Source organism: Amorphotheca resinae, assembly GCF_003019875.1.
Source record: "Amorphotheca resinae ATCC 22711 unplaced genomic scaffold M430scaffold_6, whole genome shotgun sequence".
NCBI classification, from domain to species: domain Eukaryota; kingdom Fungi; phylum Ascomycota; class Leotiomycetes; order Helotiales; family Amorphothecaceae; genus Amorphotheca; species Amorphotheca resinae.
The window spans coordinates 1644475-1659310 of NW_020194476.1; the positions used below are offsets into that span (position 1 = coordinate 1644475).

The window sequence follows — 14836 nt, forward strand, 5'->3', positions numbered from 1 at the left end:
AAGAAGAAGAAGAAGAAGAAGAAAGGATGTTGAATGATGCGCGATGATACAGGGCGATCAACTGCCTCTGACGGACACGGGGCATTGAAGCAGACGAAGACGGGGGGGAGAGGGGGACGATGGCCAGTCACATCCCTGCGAAGACGCTGTTTGCCGCCGGCTTACGACACAAAGCCTTTCTGACACGCAGTTGGGCGATTTGAGATTTTGGATGTGGATTTGGATTTGGATTGAGGATTTGTTATCATTGACAAGGGCATTTGATATTGTATTTGTATTTATATTATTTATATTTATATTCATATTTATATCTGCATTGCTTGCCGTATATGGTACATCGACTGTACATGACCAGGTCATAATGGGTGGCGGTGTTCGCCTCTTGTCGTCCTACACAATATGACCTGCGTATCTTGCGACTGACAGGACTGGAATAATTCATATCATATTAACATTTATTTAATTATTCATTTATTTATCATATTAACCCTCGCATTGATGTCCATATTGAACCGCATGTATCTCGACCTCTGATGCTTGCCCACCTGCCGCCCTCTGAGTGGTCTGCTCGCCCGCTTCCAGGCGGGACCCTCTTCCGCAGCGCCGTTTTGCGCGCGGCAAAGCGAACATGCGGCGGTACTGCGATGAAATTTCACCTTCACGAGAAGGGCAGTAAAAAAAATTGAAATATTGACAAATTTAGCCACGACCACCACTCACAAATCCTCATGGCGGCACAGAAGACCCAGGCGAGGCCTCTGCCGCCCAAGCAGCCTTCAGATGAAGCTTCGGATTCGTCCGATCCTTCGTCTTCTGAAGCAGAATCAACGGGCGAGGCTTCTGGTTCCGATTCCGACTCTCTCGATTCCCTGGCCTCGCGAAAACGAAGAAGAATATCTCCTATAGACGACGATGATGACGAACCTTTTGTTCCGAAACTCTCTGTCCCGTCTCGTGCCTCACGGGTACAGCAAAAGACCCAGCCTAAGGAAGCCAACAATACTGCACATAGCAACAATGGAGCAGTACTGGCTCCGACCGATCCCCAAACCAGCTTCGCAGCCCTCGGGGTCAAACCATGGCTGGTGGGCTCCTTGGGGGCCATGGCTATAAAAAGACCGACGGGCATTCAAAAGCACTGCATTCCAGAAATACTAAAGGGGAGGGATTGCATTGGAGGGAGTAGGACGGGTTCAGGAAAGACGGTCGCTTTCGCTGTCCCCATCTTGCAACAATGGGCTGTGGATCCTTTTGGCATATTTGCCTTGGTGCTGACGCCTACGAGGTATGGAATTCCATGGCGATGACAGAGAGTCCTGCGACTAACATGTTTTTTTAGGGAACTGGCACTGCAGATTTACGAGCAATTCAAGGCCATCTCGGCTCCTCAGTCACTCAAGGCGGTTCTCATCACTGGTGGTTCAGATATGCGACCACAAGCAACGGCCCTTGCTCAGCGCCCGCATATTGTGATTGCGACTCCTGGTCGATTGGCGGATCATATACGGACATCAGGGGAGGATACCATTTGTGGTCTGCGACGAGCGCGCATGGTTGTCCTTGATGAGGCGGATCGATTATTAGCAAGTGGGAGTGTTGGCAGCATGTTACCAGATGTTGAAGAATGTCTGTCTGTACTTCCTCCACCCTCGAAGCGCCAGACGCTCCTATTCACGGCCACCGTTACTCCCGAAGTTCGTGCCTTGAAAGAGATGCCTCAAACCCCGGGAAAACCACCAGTCTTCATCTGCGAAGTCGACACCGAGACTCTAGCGATACCACCTTCTCTAAAGCAAATGTATCTCCAAGTACCAGTTACGCACAGGGAACACTACCTCCACATGTTCCTCCTGACGCCCACGAACCTCCCTAAATCTGTCATAATCTTCTGCAATCGCACAGCAACGGCCGACTATCTAACGCATCTCTTGCGCCTTCTGGAACATCGAGTCACGGCCTTACACTCCAAACTCCCACAACGGCAGAGGATCGATAATCTTGGGCGATTCCGAGCCTCAGCCGCACGGATTCTCGTTGCGACCGACGTGGCTGCACGAGGTCTCGATATTCCCGAGGTGGGACTGGTGGTCAATTACGACATACCGAGGGATCCAGATGATTACATTCATCGAGTTGGACGAACGGCCAGAGCCGGGAGGAAGGGTGAAGCAGTCACCTTCGTGGGACAGAGAGACGTGCAGCTCGTTCAAGCGGTCGAGGCAAGAGTAGGGAGACAGATGGAAGCATGGCAAGAAGAGGGCATCAACCTGGAGACCAGAGTTATTCGCGAAGCATTGAAGTTGGTGGGAGAGAAGAAACGAGAAGCCTTGTTGGAGATTGAGGAGGGTCGAGAGGTAGGAGGGAAGCGGAAAAGGGGAATGCAGAAACTTCAGCGGTAGATAGGCAGAGTAAGATCCTCAATCGCAAGCAAACTTTCGGCTTCATTCATTCACAGATGGCAGGCTGTTGCATAGATTCAATGCGGGAGTCCGATTGGATGACTTTGATAGGTTCTGTCGGCCTTCCTCTTTGCCGTTGCTCTACTCCGCTGTCTTCCCCCGGTTTCCTCCCCGGATCTCCCACTTCTTTCTCCGCACCTCTCCGGATCTCCCGCTTTGCATTTGTATATTGCGGGGTAACACGATCCCCAGCAATTGGCGAAGCTCTCGATTTACTACCTCGGCCGCCCTTAACTTCATTATCCATTTCCTCCCCTCGATGTCCCCATTCCCAGTCTCCTAACAAGATAACCAAAGCGCCATAATGTCTCAAAGCGTGACGCAGTCCTCTTCCTACGCGTCCCAGAAAGCCACTGCTGCAGATCTATCGATCTTCGAGAAGTTGGATTTACTCCCTGCCGTTGCAGTTTCATGTACGTCCTGTCCTCCCTTGGGTCCAGAGAGAGAGAGAGAGAGCACACAGCGGAATCGTGGGAGTATATATATATATTGATATATATGGATTTTTTTTTTGACTCCGGGAATATATAGGGGCGAATGCATTTGCGGCAATCTTCACAGGGGTCTTCAGACCCAAGAGCCAGAGACCGTCGTCTTATTATCGATATGTGAATCTCACGTTTCTGAGGACCATCACGAGGAGAACGACGGCGAGACAGCAGCAGTGGGTTTTTTCTTTTTTTTTAACTTCTGGAATCTAATAAGAAAGAGAGAGAAAATGCAAGCAAGCAAGGACTGATGATGCAGCTTACAGTTATATGACGCCGCCAACAGACGATGCGTATATAGCAGTATGCAAGAAGCGAAACTTTACTCCCAACAGTGAGATATTAGAGGATGGCACTCGAGCGCATTGGATCGGGAGCAGCAAAGCCGAGAAACTGGTTCTGAATTTCCACGGTCCGTCTTATTTATCCCCTCCTGAACCCTAAGGGGATCAAATCAATCATGATTACTGACGCCCGGAAAATAATAGGAGGGGGATACGTGGTGCCCGCTTCCACGGCAATGTTCGAATTCATGTTTCAAATCGTCGATACACTGAAAGCCCAGGGCAAGGACATAGCCGTACTAATGCTCTCCTACGGTACTCTACCTAACCTGAAAACCACCCCCCCCCCCCCCCCCCCTCCCTCTTTCACTCCTCCTCAATAATCGCCCAACTAACACAAACACCAACCAACCCAGATCTCGCCCCGGGCCGTCCCTATCCGCGACAACTCCAACAAGCATCCGCGCTGCTCAACCACGTACTTTTGAACCTGAACTACCGACCGCAGAACATTCTCCTAAGCGGCGACTCAGCCGGTGCAAATCTCGTTCTCTCTTTACTCTCGCACCTCTCACACCCACACCCCTCCACGACTCTCCGCATCCCGGCCATCACACTATCCGCCCCTCTCCGCGGCGCCGTCCTCATCTCGCCCTGGGTATCCTTCAACACGCAGACCCCCTCCTTCCTCAGCAACGCCTACAAAGACAGTCTCACACCCACCGCACTGCACTCCTTCTCTACATCATTCCTCTCTCACCAACCCCCCGATTATTACAACGAGCCCCTCTCCGCGCCGGAATCTTGGTGGTCTGATATGCCAATCGATGAGATCCTGATCGTTGCTGGCGAAGACGAGGTTCTGATTGATTCTATCAGAGCACTGGATGAGAAACTTAGACTGGCGTTGGGTGACCAGAGGGTGAAGAGGCTGGTTGCGAGGGGTGAGTATCATGATCAGAGTTCGCTGGATTTGGGCTTTGGGTATACAGAGATGGATGAGGGCGTCCAGGCTAAGAAGATTAAATCGTGGATTGGGAGTAAACTTTGATAGGTGTGGGTGCGTGGTGGGGAGAGGAAGGGGTAGGGGGGTAGTAAGTAAGGTATGGTAGCGATGGATATGTAATGGAAAGTTTTATATATATATATATATAATCACAACAACAAAACCCGCCCCGTACTTGGATCTTTCAAAGTATGGAAAATGCATCAATTCAGATCTAACACTGATTGATATAGCCTTTGTGGAACATCTATCTATATCTTCCTTCCTTACATCATGTATCAAATCTCCTAATCCCCTTTATCTTTCTCTTCCCCCCCCTTCCCCCCACAAAAATCCAGATCCACACACAGACGCCCACAACTCCCATCTTTCCTTCCTTCTTTCCTAATCTTCTCTCTATTCCCTCCCGGGAAGTCCTGGGCGAGATATATAGCGAATCGATTCTTTGGAATTGGATTCTGTATTGTATGATTGCGGTGATGAAGATAGATAGATGTGTTGATACCTAGTGATGGACGGTGGTGGGGAAGGAATAAGGAGCGGGTTTGGTTGCCTTTATAGATGGATCTATATGTGATGAAAGATCCATCCGGTGTGTACATATATATATACAACTATCTGGATATTAAAGGGAGAATCCTCTATGACCAAGTTTGAAGCGAGGTATCCCGGGTATGGATGATCGGGATTTCTTATTTTGCATGAGGCTGGGGATGGGATGTGAGGCGAAGGATGATTTGAGTGATGGACGTAAGTGAGCTCACTTGGACTGTCGACTTACACCCCTCCTGTTCATGCCCGGATTCTGCATCTCGATGGACTCTCCCTCGCCCCACATCCCGCTCCTCCCCTCCGCTCTCCAACTCTCCCTGCGATGCGTGTTTGACCCCGTGCCAGGGCCCTCCCCCCTCTCCGCCAGATCGCCGACCCGGACCCCATCACTCTCCCTCTCACTCGTGCTCTGGATGGCCGTCTCCTCGCCCGAGCGCCCTGGGTCCGCATCCAGACTCTCTTCCGAGCCCTCGCCGAAATTGCCCCCGACGCTGATCATCGTGAAGGGGCTGGCGGTCGGGGCGTCGAGGATGCGCAGCTCGTCCGGGGTGAAGAAGCGCGGGAGGATGAAGGTGCGGATGGGCACGAGCAGGCAGATGATGATGGGGAAGCCGACGGCGGCGATGGTCTGCGTGATGGCGAAGGTGGCGCCGAAGCCGAGGAGCTGGATGATGACGAAGGCCCAGAGGGCGGGGCGGCGCTGGATGCGTCGCAGCGGGTCGGAGGGTGGGGTCAGGGCCCGGTCGCGCAGGAGGAAGAGGAGCTTGAGGGTGATGCCGTTGGACGATAGCGCTTGCATGCCCATGACGAAGAAGAGGCCGGCGAGCACGGCTTGCGGGATCAGGTGCAGCACGACGAGGAGGGGCCCGCTCATGGTGCCGAGGGTCAGGAGGCCCTGCGCGAGGTTGGAGACGCGCTGTTCCACGACGTGAGAGATGCGTGTGGTGACATGGCCCTTGGCGGCGCCGTCTTCGTTGGGGTCTGCCACGACTTCTGTCACGCAGAGAGAGTCGGTATGGAAGGGCGCCTGGGGGATGAGCCCATTGGGGAACGGGATGCCGAGAAGGCCGGCGACGCCGGTGGTTAGACCGAGGAGGAAGAAGTCCCAGTGGAAGCCGGCTGGTTTCCGCAGAGGAAATTCCGTTCCTTGAGCTATGAGGGACGAGACTTGGTGTTGTTAGCTATAGTCAAGGCGAGGGACGGGAAGAGTTGAGTACCGTTATGGTCGAAATAGAACAGGATAGTCAGCAGTATGGCAAAGGGAATAGCGATGAACACATCCGAAACCCTAACTTGCCAGAAATCTATGAACCATCCTCTATCGCTCGTCGGAAAGAAAGCCTTGCTAGTAGGTAGCACATTCAAAGACACGTCTCTCATCTTCCCTATGTGCACAAACCCTGTGAAGAAGACCACTGTGAGAGGCGTACCGTAATCTTTGATGAACACCCGAACGTAGTGCTGGAATAGTGGACTCGTGCCAATGACGCCGCAGAAGTAGCCAACCGCGAGCACCAGCAGAGCGACCATGATAGAGAGATAGAAAGCCTCGCCGGATCCTTGGCGGGTGAGGACTTGGATACCCTTCTGTAGGTAGATGAAGGCGACGTAGAAGCCAAAGATATCGCAGGGGAAGCGCGTCACATATCTAACGCCATTACACGCATTGGTTATCGCTAGGAACCAGTGCATTGCCATGGACCACCTGCACTACTTCAGTTCGGAAATTTTGGGAGAATAGGGGGTTAGAGACTCACAGTCCAATCAAAGCCATAAAAGAGAAATAATTCGCACCATTCGGAACCATAATATCATAAACGGTACTTTTGTCAGTCAGCACTCATCCATCTCTAAACCCAACCAAGAGAACCCACTAATTGAAGACAGTAATCGGACCCGTAACGCCCACGATGACCAGGGGCTGCGCAGCAAAGACCGCGAAGACGACAGACCCCAACACCGAAGAAAGCAACACCTCATTCACACCAAAGCTCATATGCGTTTTCGTGAACCTGCAACCCGTCAGCCTCTGCCCATCCTCGTCTTCTTTCACCAAGGACATACATATCCAACGAGAACGCCAACGCAGGCAAGATACTACATTACACCCAAGTCAGCAGCCATTCTCAATCAACCATCACTATTTCATTCCCCCATTAATTTCCCAAGTCCACCACACTCCTATCAAAGAAAATCATATCCCATACTTAGCAAAATACATATAAACCGTAGCCGGGACGACCCTATAATCCCACGCATCCCACCAATCACTCCAATAATACGGCAGACGTCTCCGCACATCCCCCACCATGCCCCTGAACAACCGCACTCTCCACCATCTGTGGCGCCTACTCGCACTCTTCTGCGTCCCCTCAGTGCTGCTGCGCACCCTCTCTGTTCGGACCCCGTCTTGCGATGATGCGCCGCTGCAATGATGCTCACGCCGCCAGTTTTTGATGCGCGCCGTGCCGGGCAGCGCGTAGCGCGCGGTGGGAGACGTCGTCATTCTTGGGGGAGGATGGTGGCCATGGACCGCGCGTGCGGATGGTCGGTCGGTCGATTGAGTGAGCTTGCTGAATGTGCGTCGGGCCTGTGAGTGAAAGTTGGGAGGTGGTGAAGAGCTGTCGCGGGGCTGATAGCTAAGTTATTTAGCGGTTTGTGGGGTATAGCTTTGGGATTAAACCAATCAGGGGAGGGTCTGTTCCTTGAAGGTATATATATACATGGGTATATTGCATATACTAGAGCAATCCAATATACCTCAAGTACCTACACTCCAACATCTGCACATACAATTACACATTTTATGTTCTGCCTTGAAGATGATTTTTCTATCCGACTAGGTATGTACAGTGGTAAGTTTTTATCTACCATAAAATTACACATGAACCGGTGACAAAGGCAGTGTAAAAAAAAAAAATCAGAGAGCTCCAGATCCGAACATACGAGATGAGTGAAGTGAGTTTTTTTCCTGTGAAGACATGCATAATGCACCGCCCGATGCTTATAACTGGCCTGGCTGACTGACTGGCGCAAGATTTGACGCCCAAAAAATGCCAATGCCGGGACGCTTTCTACGACCTCTGTTCGTCCAATCTCTATCCCTATTCAAACATTCCTAAGAATCCCCGGTTCAGCCGAGGAACTAAGCCCTGGGGTTTCACGCAGGTGATGGTGACTCGGGCGGACTATCCGTTGACTCGGTCGGGAATGGCGGTGGCGCACTTGTGCTCCCACCTCCAAAGTACTTGGTGAAGTTCTTGTCCTCTTCAAACGGCCGTGGGCCCAACAATCTGACCATGTCATCTCTGCTCAGGACCTCCTTGCTTAGCAGCTCCTCCGCTATGATACCGATCTCCTTCTTCTTTTCTGTCAGTAGATCTTTGCATTGCTTGTATGCTTCGTCTACTATCCTCCTGACCTCGGAGTCGATTGTTTGCGCTGTGGCCTCCGCGAACGGTTTGTGGAGCTTGTTCTCATCGTCTTCGAAGTGTAAGGGTCCGAGCTTCTTGCTCATACCCCATTTGGTGACCATGGCTGTCGCCATTCGGGTCACCTTGTTGAAGTCGTCCGAGGCGCCAGAAGTCACGGTATCGAAATGAAGTTCCTCGCTGATGCGGCCACCGAGCGTCATGGCCATGCGGTCCATCAGTTGGTTTACGTTCATCAGGTAGGTGTCTCCGGCAGGAAGGTATTGCGCGTATCCGAGAGCACCTTGGCCTCGTGGGATGATGGATACCTTAAGCAGGGGGTCGGCATATTTGAAGTACCAGCCACAGATGGCGTGGCCGGCTTCGTGGTAGGCGACCGTCTTCTTCTCCTCAGGTGAGAGAACGAGCGACTTCTTCTCAAGTCCACCAATGACACGCTCGATGGCTTGTTCGAAGTGGGTCATCGCAACGGATTTGGCGCTGGTTCGGGCAGCTACAATAGTTAGTAATGTAGATTAAGACCAGTGAGCAATAGTACATACCGATCAAAGCAGCCTCGTTACAACAGTTGGCGATATCAGCACCAGAGAACCCAGGAGTCAAAGCTGCGAGGCGTCCGGACAAGTGTTCCATATCCTCGTTTGTGACAATCTTACCCAGGTGGACCTTGAAGATCTGCTTTCGGCCGTCCATGGTTGGACGATCGATAGCAATATGCCTATCGAAACGGCCAGGACGCATAAGGGCCTTGTCAAGCACGTCTGGTCTGTTCGTACCAGCGAGGACGACGACTTGCTCAGCGGTGTTGAAACCATCCATCTCAGTCAAGATCTGGTTTAGAGTTGCTTCTCGCTCATCGTTGCCACCGCCGAATGAACCGCCCTTTGCACGAGACTTCCCAATGGCGTCGATTTCGTCGATGAAGATGATACAGGGAGTGCTCTTCCTTGCCATCGCAAATAGATCACGTACTCTGGAAGCACCAACACCGACAAACATCTCCACGAACTCGGAACCGCTGACGCTGAAGAATGGTACCTGCGATTCTCCAGCCGTTGCCTTCGCCAAGAGCGTCTTACCAGTACCTGGTGGACCAGATAAGATGGCACCTCGGGGAATCTTAGCACCTAGTCTTTGGAACTGCTCCGGTGTCTTCAAGAAGGCAACGAACTCCATGATCTCTTGCTTAGCTTCGTCCATACCAGCAACATCCTTGAACTTGACTTTAACATCCGTCTCGTGATTGAATTGCTTCGCTCGGCTCTTCCCCATACCAAAGATACCACTTTGTCCGCCCGCACCTGCAGATGCGCGACGTGACAGCCAGAAGATGGCACCGATGAACAGCAGCGTTGGTCCAAAATTCATGATCACCGTCCACGTATCAGAGCCTGACGCATAGCTCACAGGTATCCTTTCGTTGCTGGGGATTCCTAGTTCGTTCTGAGCTTCATCTAGTCGTCGCTCAAAGGCCTCAACTGAACCTATCGAGAAGTAGTAGTGGAAGTTGGGGTTGGCGGCAGGGGAGTCGGGGTACATTGATTGTGTAGCCTCGCGATGTAGATCAACCCGGACTCTGGTCCCTCCATTGACAACCGTCAGCTTCTCCACCAATCCCTTGTCGAAGAAGGTATTCCGGAATTCCTGGTACGTGATCTCGCGTCCGCCCTCTCCAGGCACGAGCATCCGGTACATCAGGTACGAGACGAAGGCCGAGATCACGAACGAGGTCATATCGAGCTTCACCTCCCCAACCTTGAACCCCTCCTGCTTCCCACTCTTCTTCTTGCCATCCTCACCAGCCTGACCCTTCGATTCATTGCTCTGGAAATCCGTCTTCTTGCCACTCATATCCCTCTCCGCCTGCTTCCTTGCCATCTGCGACGTTAAGCGCGTGAGCTTCGCCGCCCGCGCAAGCGTCATCGGCTTGCCGCGAATCTCATCCATGAACTCGCGCAGCTCCCGCGGGATGCCCTCTTTCTTGATCGTCTGAAACGCCCGCTCAATGTTTTCCGCCTGTGCCTTCGGCATCCCCTTCTTCAGCGTGCCCAGAATCTCCTCGAAAGCTTTTTCATCCTCGGGGTTCAGCCTTGTCATGCCCTCCGCCAGCGGCGGCTCGCTGGGCTTGTCTTTGGACTCATCCGCTGATGGCGGCTTTTGTCCCTCCTGTTGACCCTCCGTGCCTGGCGGCTTTGACCCGGGCTCCTTGCCGTCCTTGCCTGTCACCTTGGACTCATCGTCCTTGCCTGGCGGCTTGGACTCGTCCTTCTTCGGGTTTTTCGGTCCATTGCTCTTGGAGTATGTGCGAGCCTGCTGTGCTAATAGTCGTGAGCTTAATACGGAAGTATTCTTCGAAGGGCGGAGGCTCGATCGGGCGGCGGCTTGGAGAGAGGACCTCGAGATTCGAGCAAGACTGCTGGACTGCCGGAGGATTGAGGTCATCCTTGGCTAGAGGTGTAGGATGTCGCAGGGGGAAAAGGGGGGGAGTCAAAGTCACTGGTTCGTGATGACAGTGACTTCTATCTCTTGGTCATCAGGGGAGAGAGGTTGTTTGCGAAGGTATTGATGTAGAGCTTCGCGAGGTCGGAAGGCAAAGATGCTGTCGTGTGTAGTAAGGCAAGGTAAGGTATTGATCAACGTTATCCACCTCAGGGCTAGCGCCTCGGAACAATTCCACTACGGTCACGTGCTATTATAAATTTGCTCTTGGACGCAGACTAGACCGCCAACGCCTCAATTGTATCCAATCGTGACTCAGACGACACAGTCAATGGTTCTAAGTATGGTATAAATGAGGCGGGTTTTATGAATCACATTGCAATTACAGCAAGTAGCCATTATGTCATTATTTTGCCATAGCTCGCCCGCATCAAGCGAATGCCAAATTCCTACCCAGAGTAGGAGTATCCTTTTTAATACCTATAAATACACCCAAAATCCATGAAGAGGAGAAAGCATCAACGATGCTGTTGCTGGTATCATAAAACCCGTACAAGTGCTCGAACCCCCAACCCCTTTAAACGCTGCTCCGTCCAACAAATGCGATTAACTCCGCTATTTTGCCCCCCCTTAGACCCTATCCTTGACAAAGAAATATCGCTCCGGAGTGGCACCAGAGGCAAATCACTGCTGACGTTGCAGATGTTGATTATTGTTGTTATCTAAAGTCGGATCGCCCACGATGCCATTCTCAAAGCTGGGGTACGGCCCGCCTGTCATATCCGCCCAGTCCCATTCGATGGTCATGGGCATTTGCCATAAGTCCTGCGGGACAAAGGGTGGTTGGAAGGAATTCGTATTATTGAGTAGCGAGTTCATTCTGTTTCCGTCCGTATATCCTTGCATATCCGAGTAAGGGGGCACGCCGTGTCCATTCGGTTGTCCATTCGGTGTCATGTATTCGTTTCCATTGGGATAGTCAGGGTGCCATTGTCCAGAGTTTGGCGATTCATTGTTGCCCATGGGACTATAGCCGTTCTGTGAGTTCATCACGTTGGCCATGCTGGGCGAGAAGACTCCCGGCATGAGATTTTGGTTGTTGTTTGCCATTGGCGTTTGCGGTGGGGGGGCAGAGTTCGAGTTCGGAGCTGGTTCCCTCGCCTTCTGTTCTTCTTGACTCTTGCGTTTCCGTCGTGTTGGGTTTTCCTTCTCCGCTTTATCTAACACCACCTTGGCGATCCTCTCGAATTCTGAGCAGACACCCAACATCCTCTTCACGCCACCATTCTCCTCATCCGCATTTAACATCGACAGAAAGTTGACGACGAGATTCATTAACCGCACATCTGATCGAGCCCGGGGGTCTTGGGGATTTTGTAGGATATTCCCGAATAGTGTCACTAGAGCTGAGACCGGGAAGTATAGAATGAGCCTTGTATATATCAGCGCACGTCCCAACAAAGGCAGATATCTCATCTCACTTACCAAACACAAGCAAAGTCCCCCTGTGGCACATATTTGATTAGATGGATCGATGCACGCGCCGCAGAAACACACAATGCGGCGGAGGAGAAAATACGAGGATTCAGTGGTTTTGCGTTTAGACCCTGAATGGCATAATTTGAAAGTCGACTGGTCCAATATCCATGATGGACGGACATTCGGTGGATGGTAGTGAGGCAGTTGTAGTATGCAAAGTGAAGAACGACAACGTGGAGGATTAGAGGTGTATGTGAAGCTTTGATTTCGTGTTCGGGTCGAAAGTCGACGGGGATACTATCTTTCCATTCCTCTAACTCATGGTCAAGCTCCCCAATGGTATTGAGGAGTTCGCCATCCGATTGCTTGGAGGCTTTTGTGGAGTATAGCTGCTTGTAGACTTTGCTTTCTATGGTGGCGAATTCGCACATTAGACGGAAGAGGTTGACCTTTCCCTTTCCATCCGCCAGCGGGATATTGCCAATATTATCTTCTGGTTCCGCACTCGGGAGCTCGACATTCATATCATCGTCGTCTTGAGCCGGGGGTCGTCCAGATCGTAGACATATATCCTTATCCAGCATATATGCGATCCAGAAGACCCGTTTCCGCTGCTCGATTTCGACGGGGTTAAGGTTGAAGCCAGAACCCCGCTTATGCAGTCCTATGCTGTGCGAGGATCGAATAGCGGCTGCAACGAGAAAGAAATTAGGTTGTGGATTCGGGGTTCCCTGTAGGAATAGTGCCATCCCAAGGAGCGCCTGTACGCTCAGAAGATCGGTGTTACGCATTGTAAGCTCTGTGAACACGGCCATGGCGTTCTTGAGGTGCCCCCATGCCTTCTCATCCTCCTCCGCGGGGACAAGATTACTCATTACACGAAGCCTATGTGCTATTGCGAGGGCAACGTTTAAACTAGCCCACCAACCAGATCCCTCGTACGGATTCCGCGAGTACTCTCGATCGACGAGATGCATAAAGGTTGGTTGATGAAAGAGCGGGAACATGCAGTTGAAGTTCTCAAAGTAGTCTTTGAGCAAGGATATAGCTTCATGCTTGGGAGGTAGTTGTCTGTAGATCCGTCTGGAAAAAAGATCACCGAAGACTTCAGGTTTCCAGTACATCCATTTGTTATCGTCCACAGAGGCTGATGATATCATGTCCTGGAAAGAGGTGTCGCCAGTCTTCTCGTTGACCCATTGTATACCTTTGGGTGAGAAGATGGAGAACCCAGAAGATGACCCTGCAAACCGTCAGCATTAGATATTACCTTCTTACACGAACTCCGTACCTATATAACGTGTTTCGCCGCAATTGTTGGTGACTAAAGAGCACATCATGTCCGAAAGAGCCTCAACCTCCTCTTCTGGCTTCTCTGGCTCAACACTGGGCTTAGGTTTATCCCTCTCGCTGATTCTGCTCTGTGGTTCTGGAGATGCCAGGGTGCTTCGCGGAGTAGACGCATTTCCTTCAATTGGGCTGCTTTGCGTTGGGGATGTAGTAGTCGAGCCGGGCAAAGTGGAAGCCCTCCGGAGCGATTGTGACAAGTGCTTATTCTCTGCCAATCTCTTCTCTAACGTGCGCAGATCGGTCCGTCCATTATCATCCTCGTTGAGTAGTCCTACCTTGTGTTAGCCGAGGGACGCTTTGGTGATAAGAGCAAACGCCCTCCATGAAGGTATCGCGGCGTAAATCTTCTGGGGACGTACCAGACAGTCGCAATAGGCTCTCCATCCTGCCTAACCGGTTCTCGAGTCCTTCGATATATTTTGCCCTGGCCCGAGGTCAGCACCAAGCGCCGCGGTATCAAGGCATATATATAGTCCATGCGCATACCCCTTGGGAGGATTCCTCTTCTTCTCGACCTGTGTGAAAACGCACTCCGTCTTGTAATTGATGCAGTGTGTGCACGCGGGCATCTTCCCATCGCATTTGATCTTCTTCTTCCGACACATATCGCAGGCCTGCGGTACATCAGTCTAGATCCCTGCGCCCCGGGGAGCGAGATATCGTACCCTCGCGATCCTCCGCCTCTTGGCCTCATTGCTCTCTTCCATGAGGGAACCGTCGGTGAACATTGGGGCCCCAACATCTGGTAGGGTCGCGGGTATTGGCACTCCCTCAGGAGTGTAGGCTCCAAAAATCTGAGGTGGGGGGTTCATCAAGGGTGGCGCCGAGACGGGCGAGGTGCGGAAGGAGTTGTTCGCCATGTTGGGCGGCTGCGACATCCTCCTCTCTCCGCGAGGGTGGAGGATGGAGAAAAACACGCAGACACAGGATGGGGGAGGCGAATATTGGGGGGGTGGGAAGGGGGGGTTTGCGGCGTGGAGTCTTCAGTACTCACTCACTCACAAGGACTCACAGCCTCCAGGACTCTCAGCACTGCTGCTTTGCCCTGAGGAGCGTATTCGTCTTCGTATTCGTTCCTGGCTCTCTCGGTCTTTGGGCCCTTAACTCCAGTGGGCGGGCGGGCGACGGGCAATGGAAGAATAATCCTGGCTCAGGACTCAGGAGGCAGAGGCTGGGGCTACAGACTAATTATTACAGTAGTGTACGGGTGCAGAGTGGTAACAGGACCTTTTGCCTGGGGGGGCCAAACTTTCCAACTTCAAGGTTTCTTTGAGGGTCGCGCGGCGCTAAAAATTTGGTCGACCGTCGACGGCGGTGCTGGATGAAAGCTTGAGCAAGCAGGTCGGAC

At 52.0% G+C, this 14836-nt stretch overlaps 5 protein-coding genes across 5 annotated transcripts; 2 read left to right on the plus strand and 3 right to left on the minus strand.

Moving 5' to 3' along the window:
• The first annotated feature begins 665 nt into the window (after positions 1–665).
• M430DRAFT_140323 (hypothetical protein) lies at positions 666–2441 on the plus strand. Its single transcript, XM_024862659.1, has 2 exons — positions 666–1285; positions 1340–2441. Exons 1-2 carry the CDS (start codon positions 729–731, stop codon positions 2397–2399), a joined length of 1617 nt encoding a protein of 538 aa, XP_024721118.1. The 5' UTR covers positions 666–728; the 3' UTR covers positions 2400–2441.
• Positions 2442–2763: 322 nt separating this feature from the next.
• Positions 2764–4282, plus strand: M430DRAFT_19363 (hypothetical protein; the record flags this gene model as incomplete). The annotated part of the gene is made up of 5 exons (XM_024864060.1): positions 2764–2872; positions 2991–3123; positions 3214–3359; positions 3436–3546; positions 3648–4282. 5 exons carry the CDS (start codon positions 2764–2766, stop codon positions 4280–4282), a joined length of 1134 nt encoding a protein of 377 aa, XP_024721119.1.
• Positions 4283–4997: 715 nt separating this feature from the next.
• M430DRAFT_101721 (hypothetical protein) lies at positions 4998–7295 on the minus strand (the record flags this gene model as incomplete). Its single annotated transcript, XM_024860737.1, has 6 exons — positions 4998–5956; positions 6007–6494; positions 6547–6612; positions 6664–6801; positions 6854–6886; positions 6997–7295. The coding sequence occupies 6 exons, from the start codon at positions 7293–7295 to the stop codon at positions 4998–5000; spliced, it is 1983 nt and encodes a 660-aa protein (XP_024721120.1).
• Positions 7296–7949: 654 nt separating this feature from the next.
• Positions 7950–10662, minus strand: M430DRAFT_28171 (hypothetical protein; the record flags this gene model as incomplete). Its single annotated transcript, XM_024865767.1, has 2 exons — positions 7950–8713; positions 8763–10662. The coding sequence occupies 2 exons, from the start codon at positions 10660–10662 to the stop codon at positions 7950–7952; spliced, it is 2664 nt and encodes an 887-aa protein (XP_024721121.1).
• Positions 10663–11111: 449 nt separating this feature from the next.
• On the minus strand, positions 11112–14716 carry M430DRAFT_35188 (hypothetical protein). The gene is made up of 6 exons (XM_024866695.1): positions 14154–14716; positions 13975–14102; positions 13848–13912; positions 13430–13759; positions 12145–13381; positions 11112–12091 (listed from the first exon to the last, which is right to left on the minus strand). The coding sequence occupies exons 1-6, from the start codon at positions 14346–14348 to the stop codon at positions 11344–11346; spliced, it is 2703 nt and encodes a 900-aa protein (XP_024721122.1). The 5' UTR covers positions 14349–14716; the 3' UTR covers positions 11112–11343.
• Between the last annotated feature and the right edge of the window lie 120 nt (positions 14717–14836).

Bases quoted from the DNA above. Each gene is read 5' to 3' on its own strand.
- M430DRAFT_35188 (XM_024866695.1), bottom strand. From the start codon at position 14,348: ATGGCGAACAACTCCTTCCGCACCTCGCCCGTCTCGGCGCCACCCTTG. The intron at 13,913-13,974 runs GTATGCGCATGG...ACCTCGGGCCAG, and splicing joins AAGAGGAATCCTCCCAAGGG to GGCAAAATATATCGAAGGAC. The intron at 13,760-13,847 runs GTACGTCCCCAG...AACACAAGGTAG, and splicing joins GAGCCTATTGCGACTGTCTG to GACTACTCAACGAGGATGAT.
- M430DRAFT_140323 (XM_024862659.1), top strand. From the start codon at position 729: ATGGCGGCACAGAAGACCCAGGCGAGGCCTCTGCCGCCCAAGCAGCCT. The intron at 1,286-1,339 runs GTATGGAATTCC...ATGTTTTTTTAG, and splicing joins TTGGTGCTGACGCCTACGAG to GGAACTGGCACTGCAGATTT.